The 27,092-nt window shown below is 35.3% G+C and overlaps 1 protein-coding gene across 7 annotated transcripts in view; it reads right to left on the bottom strand.

Moving 5' to 3' along the window:
* Window positions 1–27,092, bottom strand: part of C2H1orf21 (chromosome 2 C1orf21 homolog) — a 294,516-nt gene that overhangs the window by 167,521 nt on the left and 99,903 nt on the right. For 6 of the 7 annotated variants that reach the window (XM_056815641.1, XM_056815645.1, XM_056815644.1 and 3 more), the window contains exon 2: window positions 4,780–5,001. In XM_056815641.1, coding sequence (XP_056671619.1) covers window positions 4,780–4,873 — 94 coding nt within the window. In that variant the 5' untranslated portion in view covers window positions 4,874–5,001. Of the gene's footprint in view, window positions 1–818; window positions 3,978–4,779; window positions 5,002–27,092 lie in introns of those variants that run through there. The other variant, XM_056815646.1, reaches the window with a different exon arrangement.

Here is a 27,092-nt window from a genome sequence, read left to right as displayed (position 1 = left end):
TATGCAATACTTCAAGGTTTCACAAGACTGCATTTTAATCCTCAAAATAACCCATATGAAGTAACCACTTCTTTTTTTTTTCTTTACCAAATCCAAGTTTTTATTTAGAGCTCAAAGTATAGTTCCACAAACTCTTCATTATACAACAAAACATCTCATGTTAGAAAGAACTTCAGAATCAACCCCTTCATTTTAGGAGGAGAAGAGTCAAACTTCTAGCAAGATTAAGTGATTTGTGCAAGGTCCACCCATAGAGTAAATGCCAGAGGTGAGTTTTTTAATTTTTTTTTCATTTTTAACCACTGATTCTTAATTCCTACCTACTATATGATCAAGTTTTAATGTTGCATTTGTCTTGACTGGCTGAGGTTCTCTTCAACTTTTTATTTCTGCTATTTTTTTAATCCCTCTTTCACAATCATTTATGGGGTTTTGTTTTTTTTTAAATGAACAGGAATGTGAATTTTGAAGGAAAGCTATTGGGATTTATTTTTTAATCTGCTCCCTGATTAGCACAACAGCATAACTAGAAGATGGGTAAAAGAAGGTCATGACTAAAGCTAATTCAGATATTTAAAGATAATTCATGACATGGAGTATCTGTTGTACATAGACGGTTATTGCCATACCATCTCTCTCACATGTCAGAGAATTAGTATTCCTCCTTGAGGTACATCAGTGGTGTCAAAATCAAAGCTATACCACTCAACTGTACTTAGGGATCCCTGTGGGCTATCTATTGACTTAAAAGACTACGTATTAATGTTAACTATGTTCCATTGTATTTTTATTTATTTTGTTAAATATTTTCCAATTACATTTTCTTCAGGTATCTGGTCAAACTCTGAGTGTTGCAGGCCGCCATATTTGACACCTTTGATGTACATCATTGCAGCATCAAAACTTTTAGCCTCTTTATCCCTGTTATGAAAAATAAATTATTTCATTCAAGTTTACTCTGAAAGAGCAATAAATTCTGATCCTTACACTAATGTCATGGGTAATCTGACTGCCCACTAAAACTGAATATAAGACTCCCTCTCAAAACAAAACTCATATTCTATACAACTAACAATATATACAAATGAAATGAAAATTAGTTTTAAGAAATATTTTTAAAGACAAAGTTAGATGAGCATTACATTTGAGGTTGTATAATAAGGAGGAAAAAATCTAATCTGAGTTGGGGCATGAGCCTGCTAGAGATAAATTGATTAATTCAAATGTACCAATTCTAAACAAATTTGCTTAGAGGAATGGAAATCCAGGAGTGCAGTTTCCCCATGGCTTTGTAAATTCCTCTACTCAAGCCATTTTTGGCATATAATTCTGTAGAGTTCAAGAAGAAAAGGAATATAATAAAAAAATGGAACAAAGTCTAGGCACCAGTTTTGATCCAAACGAAACAATAATCACAACTTCTAGGGTACCCTAGAGAATCACTTTCCTAAAAAACCAAAATTTTAATTCCTCTTTAATCCCTTTAATCTTACCCTAAGGATTTTTCTTTTAACCTGGTCAATGATAAACCCAAGAAATATTTTTTATCAATTTAATTAATCAATGACATAATTCTTCTCTTAATCTAATCATTATCCTAATTACTTCCTAGATCTAATAGGTTTCTTTCTTTAGAAACTGGTTAGACCTTTAATAAGAATGGCAAGAAAAGATGAAAGTATAAGATGGCTTATTTCTGAAGTAAAAGTTAAGGAAAGGATGGAGTTTTATTATTATTTTCAAAATGTAGCCTAATGAGGTTTAAAGTTATGTATGCTTCCACATCAGTAAAGTCATAATTATTTAAAAGGAAAGGGAAATTCCACAGATAACTAAAACTTAAGGAGAAATTTCTTCTCACTCTGTCTTATTTAAAAAAAAAAAAGCAACATTCTAAACTGAATTTCACACTTTAATAAGGACAGTCCAAAGGACAGTGCCTTCTAGTAGGAAAAGTGCTGAATTTGTAATCAGGGGATCTAGGTTCAAATACAAGCTTGAATAATTTGATTTTAATCAAGTCTCTTAACTTTTCTTGGCCTCAGTTCCTCATATATAAAAAGAGGAGGGTTAGACTAAATTTCTAAGAATGTAACTTATCCTTCTGATCTACCCAGCTTAAATTTATCTATATAAGATTATTTTATATATGTTTATTTACATGCATATTTTCCCCCCAAAGGCATAAACTCCTCAAATGGGAACTCTTCCATTTGTCTTTGTTCCCATAGCACATAGCAGATAACTAACACATGTTTCTTAACTGGTATTATTATTATTGTCCTTGATGGGGTGATTTGAGTTAATGAAAAGTTCCATTAATTATGTTCCAGTCCATTCATGTTTTACTTCATTGCTCTTTAGGATGACACAAAAGTCTACTTATAGTGTGGCCAATGAAACAGTTTCATTCTTAGCAATAGATATCTTCCCTCGATTCAAGAATAAATGGAAGCTCCTCCCCTCCTGATTTTAGAGCTCCCTCTGTTTTCCTAACACAGCAGGGTAGACCCCCTACCATACAAAAACAAGTGTCCCAGCCACCACACTGGAACAAAAGCTTGGCGGCTCTAAAAATAGTGAAGCTATTTTAGGATGACTGAGTGTTCGCCACTCCAGGCAAAGGAGACAGCTCATTAACAGAACCATCTGATCTCAAGCAGAGACCTAGTCAAAAGAGAGATGCAGAGGAGCTTTTGTAAGGTAACAATATTACACAAATGTCAGCTGGTAACACCATTAGTTAAACAGTGCAATAAAAATGGGTTACTGTCAACCAGAATTCCATCTTCAATCCCCTCCCATGCTGCTTCCTAAGAGCCACGATAACGAATGTATCTTGAGTAATGATGACTGGGAAACCCTGCATGAGCCTGAAGTGCCTCTAAAATGTAATAAAAGGATTGAAGTGTGTTGAGTCATTTCAGTGTTAAGTGTATTTTATTACATTTATATATTTTATAAAAAACCTTGTCTTTTGCCTTAGAATCAATACTGTGTATTGGTTGGTTCCAAGGCAGAAGAGCCAGGCAATGGGGATGAAATGACTTGCTCTGGGTTACAGAGCTAAGAAGTGTCTGAAGTCACATTTGCACCCAGGACACCTCCCTTGTCCAGTCTCTATCCCCTGAGCCATCTACTTAGCTCTTACAGTTTTAGTTTTTTATATGAGCCTTGTTCTCCCTGTCTCACCCAGCCTGGAAGGGCAGTGGCCTCTTACAAAAGGGGCCAGTCCTGATGCTGACTGGCAGAGAAGTCTTTATCTGCTTCATTTTTCTGATTTGGATTATTTCATCCCTCTTTTGGCAGCATGATGGTTCAGCCCTCCTAAGAATGTTACTATTTGTGCTGGACTAGAGTGGTCACTGTTTGGCTTGTAACTTACTGTAATATGAATCAGAATTCCCAAACTCAAGAGGCATGCCAGCCTCAGTGTCCCCAGCATCAGGAATTAATTGTTTACCATATACAACTATATTATTTTTAGAAAGCACATAATCCATGTTTACTATCTATTTCTAAACTAGGAATGAGGAGTTAGGTCTAACACCAGACCCAGTCCTGAGTAGCTAGGTGACCTAAGCCTCATTTTCCCCACATGTAAAATGGGTACAATAATATCTGCTCTATGTTGAATTGTAAGATTTGAGTCAAAAGGTAACCACCTCCCTTAGTGGTCATTTGCATTTACATATTGTACTCATTTATATATATATATTTATATTTATATACAGTACTAAGAGGACCACCTGCCACCTGAACCCTGCTCATCTAACCTTTGCTGGAAGACTTATGGAAATGGGAAAACTTATTACCTCCTGAAGCAGTCTATTTGGGCATTTTTTATTTTGGGGAAGCATCACCTGAGCACCTACTTTCCTTCCTTTTTTCCTTCCTTTGTTCCTTCTTTCTTTTCCTTCCCTCCTTTCATTCCTCCCTTCTTTTCCTTCCTTCTTTTTTATCCTTCCTTCCTTCCTTCCTTCCTTCCTTCCTTCCTTCCTTCCTTCCTTCCTTCCTTCCTTCCTTCCTTCCTTCCTTCCTTCCTTCCTTCCTTCCTTCCTTCCTTTTTCTTTTTAATTAATTAATTTAGAATATTTTTCCATGGTTACATGATTCATGGTCTTTCCCTCCCTTTCCCTTCCTTTTTAAAAAAATATATTCTCTCACTCTATTCCTCCCTCTTTTCCCCAAGACAGTAAGCAATACAATATAGATTTTCTATGTGCAATCATGGAAAACATTTTAGGGAAGCCTTTTCTTACAATAAGCCCAACTCAGTTTTTCTGCAACTTCAGCTTTTTAGCCTGGATCTGAACCCTGTGGGGTCAAGTAGAACATTTTCCATCCTCCTTCCCTCACAAGACTATTGTGTGAAATTAATGAGAAGTTCCTATAAGTAAAGGTAACTTTGTAAACTGTAAGAATCAATCTTGTTCATTCTTATCCACAGATTCAGAGTATAGATGATAGCTTTCTATTATCTTTAAAATATTTGCATAACTAAAATATCTCAGTCCACAACCACACATGGAAAAGGTTTATTATACAATGGTCAAAGAATTCACCCAAGCTCAATGACCCAAATATGCTCCTGACACAAACAATTCCATTGATCCTAAATTCTGCCCTTCCCCAAAAGCCACACCACAAAATTAATATATCATTAATAACTACAAGACTTGTCATCTCACTACCTCTACGGCTACTATGAAGAAACTCAAATATTAGAATTTTTGTCTTTGCTCCAACAGATTAAAAGCAAAATTCAGGAAGACTCACCGGCAAATACGTCTCCATTCTGGTAGTTTTTCCCCTTCTGGGCTTCCTCTTCATTCTGAACAGTGGCAACATGCTTGGCGGAGGCACAGCCCATAGTCTCATTCGGTCAGCTCCAGCCTAGCTGAACTACAAATCATCTCTACAGACACGGGTACATGCTTTTGATTTTTCGAAAAAAGAAAAAAATCCACCTTCCACCTCAGTTGGCCAAGCGGTTTCTATCTGCAAAAAGAAAAAGATAAATTAGAAGATACACAAAACACAAATTTCAATATCTATCAATAACTTAAGTCCATGTACAGCAACAGAATAAAAAAAAACAACAAACTTGTAAGGTAACAGGGAACAGGAAGGAAAAAAAAAACATGGCTTAACCATGTTTTCATATGGAAAGGATCTAGCTTCAAGTCAGTTACAGAATGAGACCTTGGGTAAATCAGTTAATTTCTCTAAGAATTAATTTCCTTCATCTGAATACAAAGTGAAGATATCTGTTCTATCCACCTTAGGGCTCCTAGGAGGCTTCAATAGGATAATGTACAAGAAAATACTATATGAAATTTGTAGAAGAACGTTGAATAAATGTAAAGTAATATTGATTCCAAATTTCTTAACTTCCTTTACAGCTTTCATCAGTGTGAGTACTCCTTCCATTAAAGCAAATCATAATCGTTCTATGGAATAAATGGCCTTTATGAGTTATTGTGGTCAAAAAATAACATATTACAGATGAGGAAACTGAGGCCTAGAAAAGTTAAGTGATGTAAGCAGCTGACAGATAGTAGAAATGCTAGGGTTTGAATCTAGTTTTCCTGAAATGTTTTCTCTTATTACATGGCTCTGTCCCCCCCCCCCCCATATATTTTCTTTAATGCAGAGAAGATTAATTTTCAAATACTATCATGACATTTCCCAGCTCTCTTGTGCCTGGTTCTCAAAGCTCTCTAAGGAGATGCCATATTTCGTCTTCATAACCTTATTTTCTCCTATGCCTTTTACTATATAGTAAAATCACCCTATTCCCTTGCTCCACAAATAGACCATATTCCTTCTTATCATGAAGTTGTTGCCTTTCTATAAAATGCCCTCTCAACTCTTCCCATCACCCCTTGCTTCTTTTTAATTATGACACATCTTCCAAAGCCTCTTCAAGAGCCATATTTTTTTATGAAGCCTTCCTTAATAACTTCAGTTTTCAGTGATTTTCCTCTTCATTGCCCTTCTATAATTTCTACACTATAAAATTTAGTGTTTGATCAAATACTATCTTATATGGTTTGCTGCTCTCTTAACTAAACTGTAAGCTCTATAAGGGCAGAGATTCTACTGTAAACTACCTCTACATCCACCACAGCACCTAAAATTATAGTAAATATTCCAATGAACACTGAATGCTTGACATTAATAATTTGGGAATGTAGTTTACTTTCTCCTATTTTCTAAAGCTGCATGGGTCTCACAAAGTTTTGTGGCTATTCATTTATTAGCCTTTTGAAGGATTAAGACAAGACATTCTATCTCTAGACACCTACCACTCATTTATTCCCAAGAGAAGTATCAGTAGAAATGAGTATGAACTATCAAGAGAAACATTCTATGTCTATGCAAAATGTAAGGATATCTCCCTGGGCCACTGGGATTTACACAGACACCTCTATGTGAGAAGCGAATAAATTCTAACACTAAAGTTGAAGAAGTTCCAAAGAGCAAAGGAAGGAAAAATGGTGACTATAAGCAGGCTGTAACACATCACAGAACATTATAATCAAGGCGCCATGAAAGAGAATTGGTGTAGAAGATGGAAATGAAGCAAAGACCAATGGAAGAAGATGGGTTGGCTACATATGGCAAGAGCAAAGGACAAAACAATGAATGACCTAAATATTTCATTAATATCCTCAAAATGTGAGAACACATTGAAGAAGGACTCTAAGATGAAATTTGAAGGTGACAAATTTTCATAAAGTCTAATTGGAAGGGCAGAAATAGATAGGCTTCCACCTGAATTAAGTGGAAGAAATACCCACAACAATGAGTTCAAAGATTCATTTAAGTATTTGAAAGTTTTGGCAACAGGCTTCCTTAAAATATAAAGACCTTAAAAGGAAGGGATGTTCATATTAATGTTTTTTTTAATTTTCAGTGCTTTGCACTTAAAGGTTTTAAAAATTAAATGGAATAATCAGGAACTTTGTCACCAAAGGGAGAAATAATAGAGCATATATTCTAGGACCTAGAATTCGATACATTCTCTCTTCCATTGATACTAAAAAGTGTGTGTGTGTGTGAATGTATATATGAATATATATATATATGATAAAAAAGGAAATAATAGTAGGAGGGCACTAGAATTAAGAGGGATTGGGAAAGGCTTCTTACAGAAAATCAGATTTTAGCTGGGACTCAAAGGAGGCCAGAAAAGGCAACAGAGAAAGTATTCCAGGCACAGAGGATATCCCTAAAATTTTTAATAAAAAGAGATTGGGTAATAATTGCAATAACACACATTTATCTGGTAATTATAGTTGCACATTACTACTCCCAAGAGCAGATTAAAAGGACTAGCCTAGAGGTGGTGAGGTTTACCCAGAACTTTCCTCAAAATAACTATACTGTAGGTAATGAAAAGATTATTATGCCAATTTTATAGAGAAGGCTCATGCTCAGGGATTTCTGTGAAGTGACATGCTCAGGGCTGCATAACTATCACACATGGGAAACAAAGGTTCCATCCAGTTCTTCTGACTCAAAGACCAACACTCTTTTCACTACACTAGATTGTTTTTTTTAACTTCATCTAAACACTTCAGTTGTTGCCTATTTCCAAGGCTGTCTAAAAGAAAAAAAAAAACCAGGGATAACTGATCTACCTGATGGCATGATGGAAGTCAAGGTTTTTAATTCTAAAGCATTTCTATTTGATGGCTCATTCATGCAGTTTCATACTTTTTAATTCAGAAGGTGATGTAATTTAATGGTACTTAATGGATTATGTCTTCTAATCAGAGGCACATATAATGGACATGACAGATCAGGCTCTGTTCCATCTAACATCTTTTCCACAGCAGAAGCTCTTGCATGATGCTGAAAGGGAGGCAGAGAAGCTTTGAAGGATGCTCTTAAAGAATTTGTCCTGAGGTGAAGCGATCTTAAAGATGTTCATACAAAATAATTTTCAAAGGGCTCTGTTAAAAGGAGAGAGGAACTGAAGGAGATGAAGGAACACTGTGAAGGGTCCACAATCTGGAATCAGAAGCCAAAGTTTCAAATGCTTGGGATGCCACTTCCTAGCTTCATCAACCTCAGATACGTCGCTTAACATTTCTTTGCTCTAGTTTCCTCTTTGTAAAATGATGTATTGGACTGGGCTCCCTTCCAACTCAAAATTTGCTGTTTATGTGAACAATACTAAGTAGATTTGGAATAGGATTCTAATAGTATAATAGTATATGAAGTTGGAAAACATAGTGCAAAAATCTATATGCTATTCTTATTTCTACAAAGAGGGCTGCTCCAGATGATTGAAAGATGTCAATGAACATTTTAAAAAAGGATTTTACTAGTAGGACTAAAAGGGCCATTAGAAGTCACCCAGACCAATTCTCTCCCTAATTAAAGAAAATGAAGGTCCAGAGAGTTCAGTTTTTGTTTGTTTTGTTTTTAAAATGAACATGTTGCATTTATTATATCTTTAAAGGGTCTTAATTATATTTTTCATCTTCTATGGACTTGGGAATGAGAATGTTTGATGATATCCATGGAGTATGGAACAATGAAATAAAAAAATGTTTAAAAAAAAGAGAAAAGAAACAAAGATGGGAGCCCATAATTATAGAAGTAGTGATAGGTCTGTGAGATCTTTTGACATTAAGTCCAACATTCTTGCCACTGCCCCCTAGTCCTAAGCCAAGCTATCTGAAGAACTGGAAATGGTAGAATCTGTACCTCCCAACCTCAGAGTTATTGCAGACAAGAATAAGAAAAGGAAACTCTGCCTACAGGAGTCCACAAAGTCTCCAAAATGAGATAATCTATGGTTACTGGATGTCATGACTCTCCCATACACTCAAACAAGCCAAGATAGGAATCATATTATTATGTTGAGAGCTCTATAGCTTAATCTCCAGGAGCATTACAAATAAGGCTATGCTATCTCTCCCAAATCAGCATAAGAAGAATTGGAAATATTGTTCTTTAGTTACTGAAAGGTTTCAGGACTTGTACCTCCCCCAACACAACCTCAGTGGGAAACAATTATGTTCAGAACTTATTCATCTACCATAATAAAGATAAACTGATAAAATGTTGTAAGAAAGGAGAAGCTTTTTCTATTTTCTTTTTCAGATGCTTTAGCAGACATTTAATTAATAGTCCCAAAGGCCACTGTCAACTTATCACAGCATCTGACTACATTTTAGAAGAAATACCAACACATGCACATGCATGCACACACACACAGACACACACACACAATTAAACAAGGAGGGTGGGAGAAGTAGAAGGGCTTAATGCATTGTGAATACACATCTAGTCGTATCCCTTTTAAGACTCTATCAATGCTCCCTAGTTCAAACTTGCAGAAAAGCCACCATTCCTGACAGCTGCTCATTTCAAATCTTCCTTATTTGCCCCTCAAAATGTTTTGTGCCAGCTAACAGGAATGTTCTGAAAGAAACTCTTTCCATTTCCCAGGTACCAGAACATAAAAGTGGGAAGCAGACTTTACACATTGCATGGAGAATTATTGATATGAGAAAAAATGAAGTGAGAATAAGGGCAAACCTCTCTTCCTTTACTTTACCATCTTCTCAAAAGAAAGAGAATCAAAAAGGAAATGGAAGCCATTTACCAACTATTGCTAAAAACTTACTGGTAACCAACAGAAAACTTGAAACGTTTGGCCAGCAATCCTCTAAGTTCCCCTCACAGGAATTTACTTACACTTTCCCCCTGCTTCCTATTCAAGAGTTCAAGCCATAGTTAATTTAGTGTATTACCTTTTCCCAACCCTGTAAAGTACTCCAAACTATAAGCTGAGTTTTGTGTGGGATAATTGTTGTTGTGTATGAAAGAGGGTATATGTTAAATCATGCTTAGTCTCAAAGTTTTGTAATAGAATGTAAAAAAGGGCTATGGGTGGGAACTGCCTATAAAATAATGCACTTATATACCATACCTAAGGAAAATGCCTTAAAAACATTTTTGTGGAACTTAAATAAAAAATTTAATAGAATTCCTTTTGGAGGCTCCTATGTTTTCTCAGGCTGATAGAAACAGATCACAGACACATTAACAAGGAAAAAGGATTTGATTTATTTCACAATTTTAGTTACTATGTAGGAAGGTTTGGTTTCATTAGATTTTTCTACAAAATTCAGCATTCTCGTTGTTTGATATTCCTTTAAATTCATATTCTCCTCAATTCAGGAATAGATGTAGGTTTCATTTTTAGAAGACACATATATGACATTTTAAAAGCAACAACCTATTTTAAGTGCTTCTCAAATTTCTTACCTTAATCAGAAAAGTTACTAGCAATCTTGTTATTTATTTAACAAATATAAATTGAAGGGGACAATGGTGAAATCACTATAAATAAAGTATCTCTAATCTATCAGGCTATGTGTAGATAGTCACTGATATATTTTTACTGACAGAGAAATACTTATAAAGTTTTCCCAATGGACATCTCACTGAGGGGCTGCTTCCATAATAAAATTTTCTTTCTACTGTATTATTTCCTCAGTATATCTTAAAAGTATGAAGGCTAAACCTAGAAATTTCTTTCTAAAGATGAAGGAAATGTTTTGGTTTCAAATATTTCCTTTGGACCTACTCCATCTCTTTCTTTGTATTTGTCTACACTACTTTCTTTTTCCCAGCTCTAGTCTAAGCCACTCTCACCCCCAATAAAAGTTTTTACTGATTTATCTTCCTAAAATATCATGTTTTGAAGATCAGTAACAACTAGACCAAAAATTAGGAGAATGATCATATAGATGATATGACACCTTCTCTCTCATATAAATTTATAATACTGTTACTCCAAATATCCCCAGGATCTGTGATCTCATTAAATAATCTACCTCCAGCAATGAAGACTGCAACTTATGTAGGCTGACCCATCCTGAATGACCCATTCCTATCATTTCACCAAAAGGAGACCATCAATTGTGCTGGGATCCTTCTCTGCATTCTCTTGATATTACAAGAGGACCAATGGAGTTATGGAGCTAACCATCAGTAATCCTTTCCTTTTGTTCAATCCCTCACTCATACCATCACATTTTTAATCATACTTTGATTACATCCTTTACTCCACATTGATTTTTTGCAAGTCCTTGTAAATCTTCTAATGTCACTTAAGCAATCTTGACCCTTAATTCTTCAGAAAGTATCATGCTCTATAGACTTGAAATCATAAAGTACCACTGGAAGAATATTGGTATTAAAAAGAGGAGTTATGTTTCCAAGAGAAGATTTGAGTCATTAAAACAAAGTGTAATTTCCCAAGGCTATCCACTCTGCTCTCCTCTTCCAGTTTAGTTCACCATTCAGATCACAGTCCACTTGCATTGGACATCCACTACCTATTTGACCTCAATATACACACACATACATTTCTGTGTTGTATGTACATATATATATATATGTATATGTGTGTGTGTATGTGTTGTAAACACATAGACTGTCTCAAAAGTTTAATGCAGTTTTAAGCTATTAAAGTTTGAGAGTGTTGTGTTTTGTATGTGTGTGTGTATTGCCTTTGGAAATATACTCTAAATAATAGTTCTTCTTTATCCAATTAACTTTTTCTGGGTGGGTAGTTTGGTCAAACTCTTTAGAGTGGTTATGAGTCTCATGTAGGAGTCTTTGCAATGCTCCTGGGCTCTACCCTTGGTTAAGGTGCAGCAGTGGATAGAGAGTAGAGACTGGAGTCTAGAAGACCTAAATTTAAATCTAGTCTCAGAAACTTCCTAGCTGTGTGATCCTGAGCAAGTCACTTAATCTGTTTGCCTCAGTTTCCTCAACTATAAAATGGAGATAATAATAGCATCCACCTCTTGGGATTGTTGTGAGAATCCAGTGAGATAACAGTAGCAAAATTGGTTACCCTCCTGGCACAAAGCAGATGCTACATAAATACCATTATTATTAGGTATAGCTGTTATATATTAGCTGTATGAGATCTGTAATGTCATTTCTAATCACTGACAAAAATTTATGTGATTATTATTCTTTCCTCTTTTGGTCTCCATATTTCTAAGCTGAGAATGGGCAAAGAGAGATTTTTTTTAAATTAGTAAACCAATTTTTATGTCACATAAGGAAAGGAAGGGAAAATGAACAATATATAAAAGAAGGAAACTAGAAAGGCATTTGACCTTTTTGAAAAAAGGCTACAGGAAATATTTCTATTTATATGGTATACTGAGCAATTCTACTTTCCCCTGATTAGTCACGGACCTTTTTATTTTGCATAGAAATGCCAAAGATGATGCTAAAAATTCCTTGTAATCATCAACAGTGAGTCCTCTGAAAAATGAACAATGATGAACCCTACAAAGAAATGGTAAGCCAAAAAGAATGCAAATATTGCATGGGGGCATGAGAATAGAAGAAAACTCCCTAAACTCAATGGAATACAAAGAGTTATGAAGCAGCAATCAAGAATAGAGTATAGTCTCATTATTAATAGATCATGAGCAAAGCACTTCTTTCTGTTTCTGATTAAAAAGGAAAATCAAGACAAGATGACATCTAACAGCTCCTTTCTTTACTGAAGGAAGTGCCAACATCTAAGTACCATAAAGTAAAAATATAAATAACTAATCAGTCTGTTTGACCATCTGCTCTACTTAGCAATAATGAGTGTTAACACAAAAGCTTCCCAAGAAAAGGACTTAACGTGTTTTTCAGATTTTAGGGCTTCAGTATCCTTGGGCTACTGTTAACATGATTACACGTTATACTGTGAATGTTAAAAAACCATGAGAGGTGGAAAGAGGGAGGGGGAGGAAGATGTCACATATGGCAATAAGGTAATCTGGAAGGGTTGTGCCTATTACAGAACACAATCATTCTTCACCCAACATTCATTTGATAATGGAATAATGGACAATATGTTAATAAATCCAGAAGAGCATGAATATTGCATTCTGTCTTTTCCAAGGGCAATTCCTGCTTCTAAGTATTCCTTTAAAAATTAATGAATAAATGATGATGGCTCTTTAAATAACATATCTATAGATATCCATATAACCATAATGCCATAATGATGCTTAGAGAAGACATACCTGAATGTTCAAAAGGATGTGCTTAATCTTAATTATTAGCTTTTAATTTAAAAGAAAAGTTGCATTCTTTCAGTTTAATCACACAATTCACACTCAGCAATAAACTGATTATATCTTTGCAAGACAGTCTATAAAAGATTGGGGAGCCTTATGCTGTGCAAAAAATTATTCACAACAAACCTTAACAATTTCAGCCACAGGGGATTAATTTCGTTTTTTATTATGCTGTGAAGTAAATAAATTAATCATTATCCCATCCATTTCCTTTTCTGGCTTTTCTTTCAAAAAATATTTTAAAGCATTTTCCTCCGTGAATAGAGCTAGACAAAGAATAGGTACTTTTCTTGAAGCCCAAGCTCCCTCTTTGAAGGAAGGATCCCTAACCTGGTACATTAAAACCCCATTCTTTTCCACTGTCATTCTGTACACACAAATTAATGTCTATCTATTTCTTTGGTAAGAAGACAAGTAAGCACCTTTATAAAAACTGATCCACTAGTCTGAATGGACACAGAGGAATTATGCCATTTTTACTTTCTTCCCTTGTGGTCAATCCTGACATACTCCTCAGATTCTCATAATTTCCTTTTAAAATTCCTACCTCCACAACTCTATATGAACTGGAGCTCCTCTCTTCCTTCCTTCCTTTAAAGGTCTAGGCCATTTCTAATTTTTATGAATGGGGATGGGGCCGTAGATGGAAAACAAATAACATATATTACAAACAACAACAACAGAACCCTTAAGACAGTATGCACCCGTCAAGATCTGTGACATTTCTAATACATGCATGGGGTGTGAAAGCAAGGCAGGCAAGGGTTATCATTGTCATAGGTCAATGATGTCCCTTCCTACAGGATCACCAATTTACTCTATCCACTGACTGACCAAAGCAATACCAATTCAGGAGTCTGTATTAATGCCATCCGGGGACAAAGCCACATGAAGAGAATGTGTAGGTATCATTCACCATCATCTCCCCCTTAGAATATGAGCTTTCTGCCAACTCCCTAGAATGAAACTCCAGCATAATCTCTGTCTTTCACCTAACTCTCCATCCCCTTGGACTTTAGTGGTTCCAAGAAACTCTGGTCCTCAATTCAGCTAAATTGTGGTTTACTCTTTCCTTCCAGAATAACTTGGACTCATCTCCTCTTTGCACCAGAAGAGTCCCCTCAGGACCAGTGATCATCCTGGTCTCCTATGTCCACCTTTTGAGGGAATCTAACCAAAAGCCCTTAAATGCATTAGTGGCCACCATGAAGGTTTTCATAATATTCCCCAAAGTATTAACACACAAAAGATCTTTGGCAGCAGAAGTCATAATGACGAGGGTTTCATGAATGATAAGAAAACCACTTAGGCAGTAATTCCTTTGTCCTTTGATTCTTCACTAATTTGAGAGAAAGACAACCATGCGATACTGCCAAGGAAGTGGACATGTCTTATACACTCAGAGAATGGTGGAGGAAATTGCACGTAAGGGCTCTAGTTCAACCTTCAATTTACAGATAAGGAAATTGGAGCTCAGAGGGATTAAGTATCTCATCCAAGGCAATAGAGACTAAGTGGTCTGTCTGAGGAAGGATTCAAACCCAAGTCCTTTATCTCCACATCTAGCATTCTTTCCACATCACATATTTTCCAGAAAAAGATAGACCAAAAAAAAAAAAATAAGCCAACATCAGACTGTAAAAATTCAGTTTGTGAATTCTCCTAGATAAAACTGCATTCATAAACATATCATAGTAACTGTTATGCATAATGGCCTTATGTTTTTAAGAAAATAAACTAAATTACATTTAAGAAACTCTTTAAGATAGCAGGGAAATCTCTGTAATAAAAATATCAGTATCCAAAGGGTTACAACTATCAGAGACATCCTAGAGCAGAGGGTAGCTAAGATTTTACTGTAAGGGCAAGTAAAAAGGGTGCAAAATATGTCAACACTGACTATTTAATGATACCAATTAAGAACTCAAAATCAAAGCTTATCCTCAAAATTGAGTTACCTCTGAATATATTTACTCATGACACTTTCCAGGAAAAGAATGAAAAAAGTCCTTGTAGCAAGATGCCATCATGAGACAGCATTACTTCTATCAGGGCTCGGCAATGTCCTTAACAGCATCCACACAGGTAATAACAACTGGAAAAACAAGGATTTAAACCAAATTCCTCTGATTTTAAATCAAAGTCCTTACTTGGATGCAAGTCTTTCCTCCTGAAATAAATAACTAAACAGCTTTCTATCACCAAGAATTGTTTTTATTTCATTTTCAGTGAAAACTTGTTTAAGGAACCAAAATGCCAACATTTAAGGTAACCTTAAATGAGAATATGGAACAAAAAATAAACACCCTAGATACTGTAGATAGTACACTAGGCCTGGAATTGGGATAACTTGAGTTCAAATCTAACCTCAGATAATTTACTAGCTGTGTGGCCATGAACAAGTCATTTAATCCTGTTTGCCTCAGTTTCCTCATCTGTAAATGAGTTGGAGAAGGAAATGGCAAACCACATCAGTATCTTTGCTAAGAAAACCCCAAATGGGGTTATGAAGAGTTGGACACAACTGTTATGACTAAACAATAAAATCGGCTTGAAGACTGGATTTTTGGTACTTCAATTATTTTATAAAATCCAACTAAAAACAGATTCTACAATCCAGCTAATTATAGTGGGTTGAGGTAGGGAAGAAAACCTGAGACATAAAAGATGCTGAAGAGGACAAAGTATAACTCTCTCAAACTAAAGCCTAACCAGTTCTTCATCTAAAGTTACTATCATAAACCTCCTACAGCTGGCTTAGATAAAACAAATGATGCTTCTATGGGCAAGAGGATACAAGAAATAAATGCTTAGTGTGTTTGCAAAAAAGAAGTTGTCTTTGGGAAGGAGGTATATCAGCAATTAAAACTAAAGAGTGAAAAAAAAGTTCCCTGGGCTTGAGGCTTTACCTCTGACTTCTGGAAATAAGGTAAGGTTGAAAGGCATCCTAGAAATAATGTTGAACTTGAAAATTTAAAATCTAAGTTCATATCTCAGCATTACTTTTTATGAGCTTTATGGTCTTGGTTAAGCTAAACATTATCTCTGAACTTGCTACATACTTTATATTATCCTACACTAGATATCCTATACTATATTAAGAATACTGTACTACACTATACCAAAAACTGAACTATTATTCTGAAATTCTGAAATAAGAGTTCAAACATCTGTAAAATATTTACATATGTATGGCAAACTTCAGACATGTTTTCAGCACCATCTTGAAATGTACTCAAGTCAACAAATTGACAAGTATTTAAAAGACCAATGTAAAAGAACTTATAATACTAACAACATTAATTTATGAACTTAATGCTCTATCAAATTACTGGAGGAATATTTTAAAGAACTAATTAAAATAATGACACAATTCATTTGTAAAAAGACAAAAGATATAGGATATATCAAGGGAAATCATGAAAAATGATAGGATTAAAGAATGCTTCTATATTTCAATCTACAAGATAACATAGTAATCATCAAAATCATTTGGTACTGTGTTAAAAAAGAAATCACAAATACTCAATAACTAACTGTTTGCTAAACCTTGAAGTATAAGTTACCTAGAAATAATTACCCCTTGTTTTGATAAGAATTTCTGGGGAAGAGGAGAAAGTAGTCTGATGGAAATTAGGGCTATATTGGTATTTAATGTCATATACCATATATACCATATGCCATTTAAGCTAAATATACATATCCTAAAAGTTAAAGGAAAAGACATAAAATTATAACTATGTTATATATGCATTATGTATATATGTTTTATAGATATAAAGTATATCACTAATAGCTATGGATAGCAGGTGAAATCTAAACAAACAAAAAGAAGATAATTTTGATTACAGGAAATCAAAAGATTTCTACATGATTTAATATTAAGATAACAAGGGAAGTGGTAAACCAGGGAAAAATTGTTGCATGAAATATCTGTACTATAGGTCTGATACCCAAGAAAGATGACAGAAATACATCAGCCCAAATTCATTCTCCAGGAGGTAAGGATATAAAAAAATAGTTTTCAAAGGGATTGCAAACTATTAATAATATATGAAAGAATACCTCAAATTACTAAGAGGAATGCAGATCAAAATAATCCTGAGGGTTCACCTGACACCCAGAAAATTGGCAAAGATAACAAAAGATGGAAATGGTGAATCTTGGAGGGAGTACGGATGACAGGTACAATAATATATTATTGATGGAACTATGACTTGGAGTAATCATTCTGGAAAGCTATCTGGAATTATGGAAAGAAAGTGACTAAATGCCCATAACTGTGACCCAGATTTTCAATGCTAGGCATCTAGGAGGCCAATGATCCAAAGGAAAAAGTCTCCCTTCATATATTTATAGCAAAATTTTTGGAGTTGCAAAGAACTATGAATAGAGTAGAAGCTCACTGATTGGAGAATAGCTAAACAAATGATAGTACATTAATGTAATGGAATATTGCTGTATTGATAGGAATATTGAATATAATACAGAGAAGCAAAGGAAGGCATATCTGAACTAACAGAGCAAAGAACTAGGAAAAACAATGTATATAATGACTACAACAATATAAATGTAAAGAATAATAATAAAAAAGAAACTAAATTAGCAAGATTATAATGGCTACACTTGGATGCAATGAAGACATATGAAAAGATGCATCCATGCATCCCTGGCCTATTTGTAGAGATGGATGACCATGAATATCAGACTTTTTCAAAATGTTGGTTAATTTTGCTAAATGTTTTCCCCTATTTTTTCCACTTTATTATAAGGGTTGGCTTTCTCAGAGAGAAAAAGAGAGAGAGAAATGGGTTGGATACATGAGGATATAGGTGATATAAAAGTAAAATATATCAAAACAAATTGATTTTTTAAAATACATGATTTTGTGTCACTGTCCTAATTAAAAAAAAAACTCAAAAGTGTCCTATTCTTTGTTAGTTAAGACATAAAATTTTAGATTTGGAAAAAAAACTAAGTCATCTAATCCAAACCTTCATTCTACATATGAGGAAATCAAAGCCCTTTTGGGAGAAGAGACATGCCCATGGTCAAAATGGCTAATCAGGACTAGGACTAGACTCCTAATCTAAGACTCTCTGCTCCAAAATGCTTTCATATTTGCTTCTATAATTTCTAGATTCCTTGAATATTAAGAAATGAAAGGAACTTTTCTCATCAGCTGGTTCAGGATCCCTTGTTGGACAGACATTTCACCCCCGACTCTTCTCTTGATTCTCTGGAGTTTCTTTGTAAAGCCACAAACAGCTCCTTACTCTGGGGATTCACTTCAGCCTTGGATTCCTCACCCTAAAAATGCTTCTTCTGTAGCCCCTTCCTCTGATAGGTTGGCTTCTCCTGGGACTTCCATTTAAAATTTTTTTTAATTTAGTTATTTGTTACATTAAAATACCTAGTTAACTTCCTCTCCCCCTCCCCCATTAGAAAAGGCATCATTTGACAAAAAGATATGTGTATATAAAACTATGTCTTGTTTATTTCTATTTATCAGTTCTTTCCCTGGAGGTGGACAAACACAAATTCTTAAGACAATATTTCTGTCACTATATGAGATGCTCTCTTGGTTCTGCTTATTTTACTTTTCCTAATTTCATAAGACAGGAGAGAAGGGAGCTGGGAAGAGAAAGAACTTCCATTTTTAAGGAAAGCTCCCAGGCCAGCCCTGCTCTCATTTCCCCCCACACTCCCCATCTTTTACAGCTTCCTTTAATATGTTACCTTTGCCCTTTAGAACATAAGCTCCTTGAGGGCAAGGACTATCTTTCTGCTCAAGTTTGTAATCTTTTACACCTAGCACAGTGTTTGGCCCATTGTAAGCACTTAAAATATGATGACTGACTTGACTTAAGGAAACCAAGGCTTGGAAATCAAGACAATATCTGGATATTTTCATCGAAACACTCAATTCTTTAATCCAGCCTCCAATAACACATAGCCTATAAATGCTAAATGAATGGGAAGCCATCTAATTTTGGTTGCCTTTTCATTTCTTTGCATCTTATCTTCTCAGACCAATCCAAATGACGTTAATTCTATCTTCCTCTGAACTTGGAACACATGTCCTTCACTTGGGAATTAATCAACTACTGCCTATGACATCTATTGTCCAGCTGTCTTGCACTGTTATGCAACTTTTCAAATGTTTTTGAACTGCTGCCACAATTAGGCTGAAAAACACTTGAGAGAAAGGAAACTTCTTTGTAGAGTCCACAAGTGCCTTGGGCATGGAATAGGATTTGATAAATATTTACAGACTCATTAGGAATCAATAGTGTGAAAGAGGGAAGAAGAGAGAAATGGGGGAATTGAGGAGAAAGCAGACACTACCAGAATTATATTTGACCAGTAATGTAATGAAAAGTTTTCTGAATATGATAGTGGTGGATGGGTCAAATGTATGGGACAATACGCCCCGGCTTCATCATCATCCTTCTCAGAATATGTTATTTTGTTATCACTAACAATGATAGCTAAAGTTCATATAGCACCTTAAAGCTTAAAAGCACTTTACATACATTACCTCACTTGATCCTTACAACAGTCCCAAGATCCCCATTTCACAGAAGAAGAAATTGAGGGTCTGAGAATTTGTCATTTGACCATAGTCAGCTAGTTAGTGTTAGAAGTGAGATTTGTACCCAGCTCTTCCAGACTCCATTGAACTAAATCATAAAAAATTGTGAGTCGTGTCACCAAAAATGAAGTAAATACAATATAAGTCACCACACCTGATCCTCTGGGGAAAGCAAAGGGAGAAACTGAGCAACTTCACTGTTTATTCTACTTCCTTAAATGAATTATTACCACTGGAAGAGGCTCATCACTGACTACATTAGTATAACAGCAGCAGCTCACATTTGTACAGTGCTCTAAGTTTTACAAAGCACCCTTCTCATAATTGGCCAATAGGGCAGGTGGTAGAAGCAGTATTATCCTTATTTGATTGATTATAATATTGGCCCTAAGAGGGTTACCTAGCTAGGAACAAGCCCAATCAGGTTCAAAAGAACTACATTCCCTTCACTACACTATATTGCCTCCCATAAAAGTCTCCCAATATTATTGGAGGGTGAGGAGGAATGAGGAAGAATCAAAGAAAAGCATTTAATTAATTTGTAACAAAACACTTTCCTTGTCATTTTTTGAATAAACTGCATTCAACTATAAATGACATTTTCAGAACAGAAATTTCGTCTTGTAGACTCAGAGCTCAGAGGCCCCAATGATGGTAATCCAAAGGGAGTATCTGCTAATTTGAATAATCAGCTGCCCCATTCTGAATCTTCTACTTAGCCAAATTTTACTATATCCCCACCCCCCCCAAAAAAAACAACAAAGCAGTAAAGAGGCATTCTTCAAGTCATATCTGAATTTTATCAGTCAAAACCAGGATTGCCTATCAGAGGAAAATTCACAACATATGTGACCTTTGTTGCTAGGCTTCAGAAAACAAATGATCATATGTTATAAATTAAAAACATGGGTCTTACCTAAAACAGAGGAGAGCACATAACTCTTCGAAACTCACAAGAAATCTAAGGCAGTTTGAAGGTATCTCCCCTTTTAATGAGAATACCAAATGCATCCATTCCCATATTAAAATACAGATTATCTTAAGATAATAATAAGACTTAAGAATACTGTACTTTCAGGGAGCAGCAAGGTGGTTCAGTGGACAGAGAGCCAGACCTAGAGATGGGAGATCCCTGGTTCAAATCTGACTTCAAACACTTCCTAGCTATGGGGCAAGTCACCTAATCCCCATTGCCTGTCTCTTCCTGATCTTCTGTCTTGGAACTAATACTTAGTATTGATTCTAAAACGGAAGGTAAGGGCTTTAAAAAATATTGCATTTCCAGACAATGAGGTAGCAAAGTGGATAGAGTGCCAGGTCTGGTGTTGGGAGGATTTGACTTCAAATCTGACCTCAGGCACTTCCTAGCAAGTCTCTTCACCCCAAATTGCTTAGCCCTTATTGCTTTCCTGCTTTAGAATTGATACTTAGGATCAATTCTAAGACAGAAGGTAAGAATTATTTTAAAATATATTAAAAATATATATACATGTAACAATATATAATATAAAATAAAATTATAAAATTATAGAATATATTTAAAATAGATATTTAAATTAAAATGGTTTTTTAATTATTCATACACAAGGAGAGAAGCTAAATCCTTTCCAAAAGAATTCACTGATACCAAAAGAAAGTAGACATTATTTTTCATCAACAAGGCACTCACAAACCCCTTCACCGTGCTAAGTAAAAATCCACATATAGGGTTACAAAATGCAAATCCATGAATGTAAACCTTAAAATTCCTTAGACTTATAAATGTTGGAAATTTCACCATTGGGAAATTTCATACTTGGAAAATTTCTTACTGATAGTCTATTGGAATGTGAACCCCATTGGCATGGGAGGTTCCTCCTCCTCCCTTCTTAAGATTACTTTAGGACAGAAACCTTTTGCTGAACAATGGAAAGGACTTTGACCTATGCTTAAGCATAGAACAGGAATTTCTTTGAGTCATGATTGATTTTAGAATTGATACAATGGAGATACTTGGAATCAATCTCCATCCTACTCAGTCCTAACAGGATTGAGGAAGGGCTGCAGCATAGATCAAAATTTAATTATTCCAATCTCTACCCTACTCAGGTTAACAGGATTTAGGAAGGGCTGTAGCAAAGGATCCAAGATTTAATTATTTGAAAATATGACCTTCAACAGACATGTGCAAAGCCAGAGACCTCTGGGCGGTCCTGGGTTAAGCTAGAGCCTCCATTGGCACAGGGAAATTGATGGACAGTGATTGGTAGATGTGAGAACTGAGGGGAGGGAACTTGGATGGTTTCCTTAAAGATAGAGGGGTCTGAAGACTCAGGGTGGTGGTGCATGGCCGTTCTTAGTTGGTGGAGCGATTTGTCTGGTTAATTCTGATAACGAACGAGACTCTGGCATGCTAACTAGTTACGCGACCCCTGAGTGGTCGGTGTCCCAACTTCTTAGAGGGATAAGTGGCGTTTAGCCACCCGAGATTGAGCAATAACAGGTCTGTGATGCCCTTAACACGGAAAGGATTGACAGATTGATAGCTCTTTCTTGATTCTGAAGGTGGTGGTTGAGGAGTTTGTCTGAGTGGTTGGAGAGGTGCTCTGAGAAGCTTGCTCTGAAGGAAGCTGAAGGTGGGGGCCTTTGAGACTGTTTCTCCATTTTGGTCACGTGAGTAATAGGGACTGATCTCTTTTCTTTGCCCCAGCTATCTAAGGGCTTGGGCCTTTTGGCCCAGCCTAAACAGAGGGGGTATTTAAGCCCTATTCCCTTCTCTCCCCTTTCTCTCTCCCTCTCTCTCTCTCTCTCTAATTCCTTTCTTCCTCCTGTTTGTAATTAAACTCTATAAAAGGCTGACGGCTGATTTGAGTTTTCATTTAGGAATTACATAGCTGAATTCCTTGGCGACCTTAAATTAATATATATATATATATATATATATATATATATATATATATATCAGTCTTTTAAAGTGATTTCCTTGTCACATGAATGAACCCTAATCAGGAGGAAAAGAATGAATATCAAATTGTTCCCAGAAATAAGCTCATTTTGGAATTAGTTTTCCTAGCAATGGTAAAGGACATTAGTTCCTTAGGCTACTCCCTAGTATAAACTTTGCATCTGGGAGACAGCAATAAATGAAGCTTAACATAGCATTTCCTTCTGAGATGGAAAAGACAACTATATAGTGACTTGTGGCTTGTCTCCCCATTTGGACTGAGAATTCCTTTGAAAAGCAGAGACTGTCCTTTATTATTACTAGCATTCGGTGTAGGAATTAGCACAAGATATATGCTTAATAAATGCTTTTTATCTGACATATGAAGAGAGCTCTTCTAGTTAAGTTTTATTTTAATTTATTTTTTATTTAATTTTAATTAAAAATAATAAATTACTTAATTTATTTTAATTGTTAACTACATTATAAAAGTGATCCCTTTGAAGTATGGACTGGAATGGATGGACAATGAAATCCCCACCAACTCTCAAACTGTGCCATTCTCTGAGATTATGGCATAGGGAGTTGTGACTTGATCAAGATCCTCAGAAAAAACTAAAAACTAAAAGAAGAGCCAGGGACAAGATTCAGATCTTGGACAGTCCTCTTTCCTCAACATACTGTCTATGCGTAGATAAGCTTCTCCTCAGGTCTACCTCTCCTTTATATCTAACACTGATGAATATTTAATTCTAATAGATTTATTTATAAATCATTCATTGCTAAAGAAAATTTAAGAGATATTTCTACTGCATATTTCAAAGAATTGTTTAACTGGACTTTTTTTCCACCCCTCTCCTCTCCCAGCCTATTATTAAACACCATAACTTAAGTGAATCAGCATTTATTAGGAGTCGACTATATGTTAGGGGATGGAAATACAAAGTGAAAAATGAACCAGTATCTGACCTCAGGGAGCTTATATTTTATGAGAAAGGCACAGAGGTAATCAGTTTTACTGATTAATTATATATATTTATGCATATTATGTATATGTGCATATATATATATATGTATATATATTTAAAAACCTTCCCTTCCCTCTTGGAGTCAATACTGTGTATTGGTTCCAAAGCAGATGACTGGTAAGGGCTAGGCAATGGGGGTTCAGTGACTTACCCAGGGTCACACAGCTGGGAAGTGTCTGAGGCCAGATTTGAACCTAGGACCTCCCATCTCTAGGTCTGGCTCTCAATCCACTGAGCCACCCAGCTGCCCCATATATATATATACACATATGCATAGTTCCAGAGATGAAATGAAAGAGTGTTAGGAAGTTGTCCCACTAAAAGTAAAAAAAAAAAAACAGTTCTCCAGAGGGTGACAAGCATTTTTTTCCCTAAAGAAAATATATCAAATAGGAAGAAAATGGGAAGCTGTCCCTCATCATTCCTAGTGTAATGAGTGGCTGTTCAATTAAGCATCCTCTTTTTCTGTTCTACTCATTCCAGAAAATTGAGTTTTATAGTAACATCAGCAAAAAAGAATTTTAAAAATAAAATAAACAGAGCTACAATAATTTTGAGGACATCAAAAGCAGCTGAGAGGTGCACATGATTTTTAAAACATCTGCTAACTTCTTGTTTCAGACAAAATGAAAAAAAAATTGATTGTGGCCTTGCTGATAAGACCTGACTGAGGGTGATAGTAGTTGTCAGGGGGCAGATTGAGTTGAACAAATTCAACAAACATGGAGGATATACTATGTGCAAGGCATTATGCTAGGCCATCTAGAACACAAAGACAAAACTATTATCAAGACTCAACTTGGAAAAGTGTCCTTGGCCAAAGTGTACTTAATATTCTTTGTAATAAAAGTATGGTTCCATGATGAATTATAGAATGTGTCCAAACTTCATGACTGCCATGTAAATCATGTAAAACAAATGATTATAGAAAAAAGATGTTTTGCAATTAAAAGGGTTTTTTAAATGCAAAAAAATTATAAAGTTCCTAATAAGTCAATAAATTTAATTACTTTATTTCATTCCAAATATTTCTCACACCACTTTTGGTTTGTATCTAGAGTGGCAAGCATTCAAATCAGTGAGTGGAAAGATGAAAGTAAAATTTTAAACTAGCTATAGAAATATAAAGAAAAGGAAAAGTAACAACTAGACATATATAATTAAATGAAGGGAAAGCCTCTGTGATTGTTAAAATTACAAAAAAGAGCTATGAAATCAACATCAAATATAAGAATTTTAAGGCGAATTTTCACAGTATTTATTCTAGTAACATTACCATACATTATCTCAGTTGGTCCTCATATCAACTGTGAGGGGTAAGTATTTACACATATAGTTTTCTTTATTTTACAGATGAGGCAACTGGAGTTTACTGAGTTAAGTAACTTTTCAAAGATCATTTTATAATGCACTGATAGTGTGAAGGAAAGAGAACTACAACAATTTACACAATAATAGCAATGCTATAAAGAAAACAACCCTAAAAGACCTAAGAATCTTGATCAGTGCAATGACTGGAGAGGACCAATGATGAAAGCATTTTAACCTTTTCTGACAATAAAGTAATGGGAATTAAGATGCAGAAGGAGACATGCATTTTCAGAAACTGGTGATTTGGGAATTTGTTTTTTTTTTTACTATGATAATTTGTTTTAAGAATTTTGTTTTGTTTTCTAAAAATGGGAGGATAGGTGGGTAGAAGAGAGGAGAAAAGCAATAGGGCTGCAGGGGGGAAAAGGAGGGGCACTGAAATATTTCTTTAAAAGGCACAGAAAAGGAGAGAAAGAATTATAAAAAACAAGACAGCTTTGAAAGTTACATGTTGCTTTTTGGCCTTATGAATTTAGTTTTTACTCCTCCCTGCTTAGTCTTTAGAATTCTAGCCATCAGAAATGTATACACCCCTACTTAAGGATTAACTGTGAGGAGGATGGCCTATGACCGGCATGTGCTAGCAAGTGACAAATCAGAAACAACTGACTGACCCTCGGGGCTGTCCTAAGCCAAGTTTAAGCCACTATTGGTACATGTGAGACATAGGAAGTGATGTAAAGAACTGCCTATATATTTCATGTCACTTCCTATGAGGTCTCTCTTGGCGATACTGGGAGTTTTTGGCGGTGTTTGGCATATTTGCATTTTTGGTGGACTTTGACAGTGAAGTTTAATGGAAAGAGCTCTGTAGCATGAGGCAGTTGAGGCAGTTCCCCTGAATGGCCACTTGGTGAGTAATAAGGCTGACTCCCCTTTTCTTGACCTTCTGAAGGCACTATCCTCTGAGGAGGTCCCTCACTTTGGAGGAAGCCTCGTGGTTAGAAGCCAAGCTAGATTTATCTGAGAAGGCCCCTTGGCTGAGGCCTCTGAACTTCCCCTGTCATAGGCCAGGTCGGAACAGATCTTTTACCCTTTCCCTCTTCATCTTCTTCTTAATTTCTTCCTTCTATTGTAAATAAACTACTATAAAATCCCATACTGACTTGAGTATTTCATTGAGATTGAATGTAAATCCCTAGTGACCACAAATATAATATATTCAGTCTCAACCCTAATTTTATCCCTAACAGCCTATTAAGGATAAGAGATCATGCACAGAAATATATACTTAAAATAAAAAAGTAAGTGGATATAATAATTCTTTTTATCTTTTTCTATTCTATTTTGTATACATAAATATTCATTATTAGTAGTGGTTGCTAAATTCAGAATTAAAAAAATATTTTTAAAAATTTAAGATTACCCAGTAATAACAGAACTGGCATTTGTACCTATGTCTAGTAAAAATCTTATTTTTTAAAAATCTGGTACTCTTTCTACAATTCCATGTTGATAGTTAAGAAAAAGAGGTATAACAGGGTAGTATGGCATTAGTGAAAGGAACTGGCAAATCTGTCCCTTACTCTCTATATAACCATAGGAAAATAATTTAAATCTTAGAAGAGCTTCAGTTTCCTCATCTGTAGAATGGCAATAATAATACCCGTTAAGTCTACCTTACAGGATTGTTGTGAAACTCAAATGAGATATTTACATAAAGCATTTGAAAACCTTAAAGTTCTACATAAATATCAGGCATTGATAGTATTGTCTTTCCCTAATCCTTTTTAAGGGGGTTTTATTAGATATGGTTGTGGACAAGACATTATCTTACTATAGATATAAAATAGATAAAACATCTCCTTTTTTCTGGTTGAAGGAAAGTACTAAAATGTAACCTCATCCTTTGTAGGTTCTTTTAAATATCCTTGGCACATCTAAGTACAAGAGGTCTATGCTCTGAAGGCTCCCATGTAGTTTGGATATATTCAGAATGAAGACAACTGCTTTAAAAAGTTATTCTTAAATTTTAGTGAATTAATGTTATGTCCAGACAATTATAGGCAGTAGTAGTTTAGTCTGTAACAATGGTCCAGTTCCAG

This window comes from Monodelphis domestica, chromosome 2, assembly GCF_027887165.1.
Source record: "Monodelphis domestica isolate mMonDom1 chromosome 2, mMonDom1.pri, whole genome shotgun sequence".
NCBI lineage: Eukaryota > Metazoa > Chordata > Mammalia > Didelphimorphia > Didelphidae > Monodelphis > Monodelphis domestica.
This window is presented reverse-complemented; position numbering and strand designations above follow the sequence as displayed.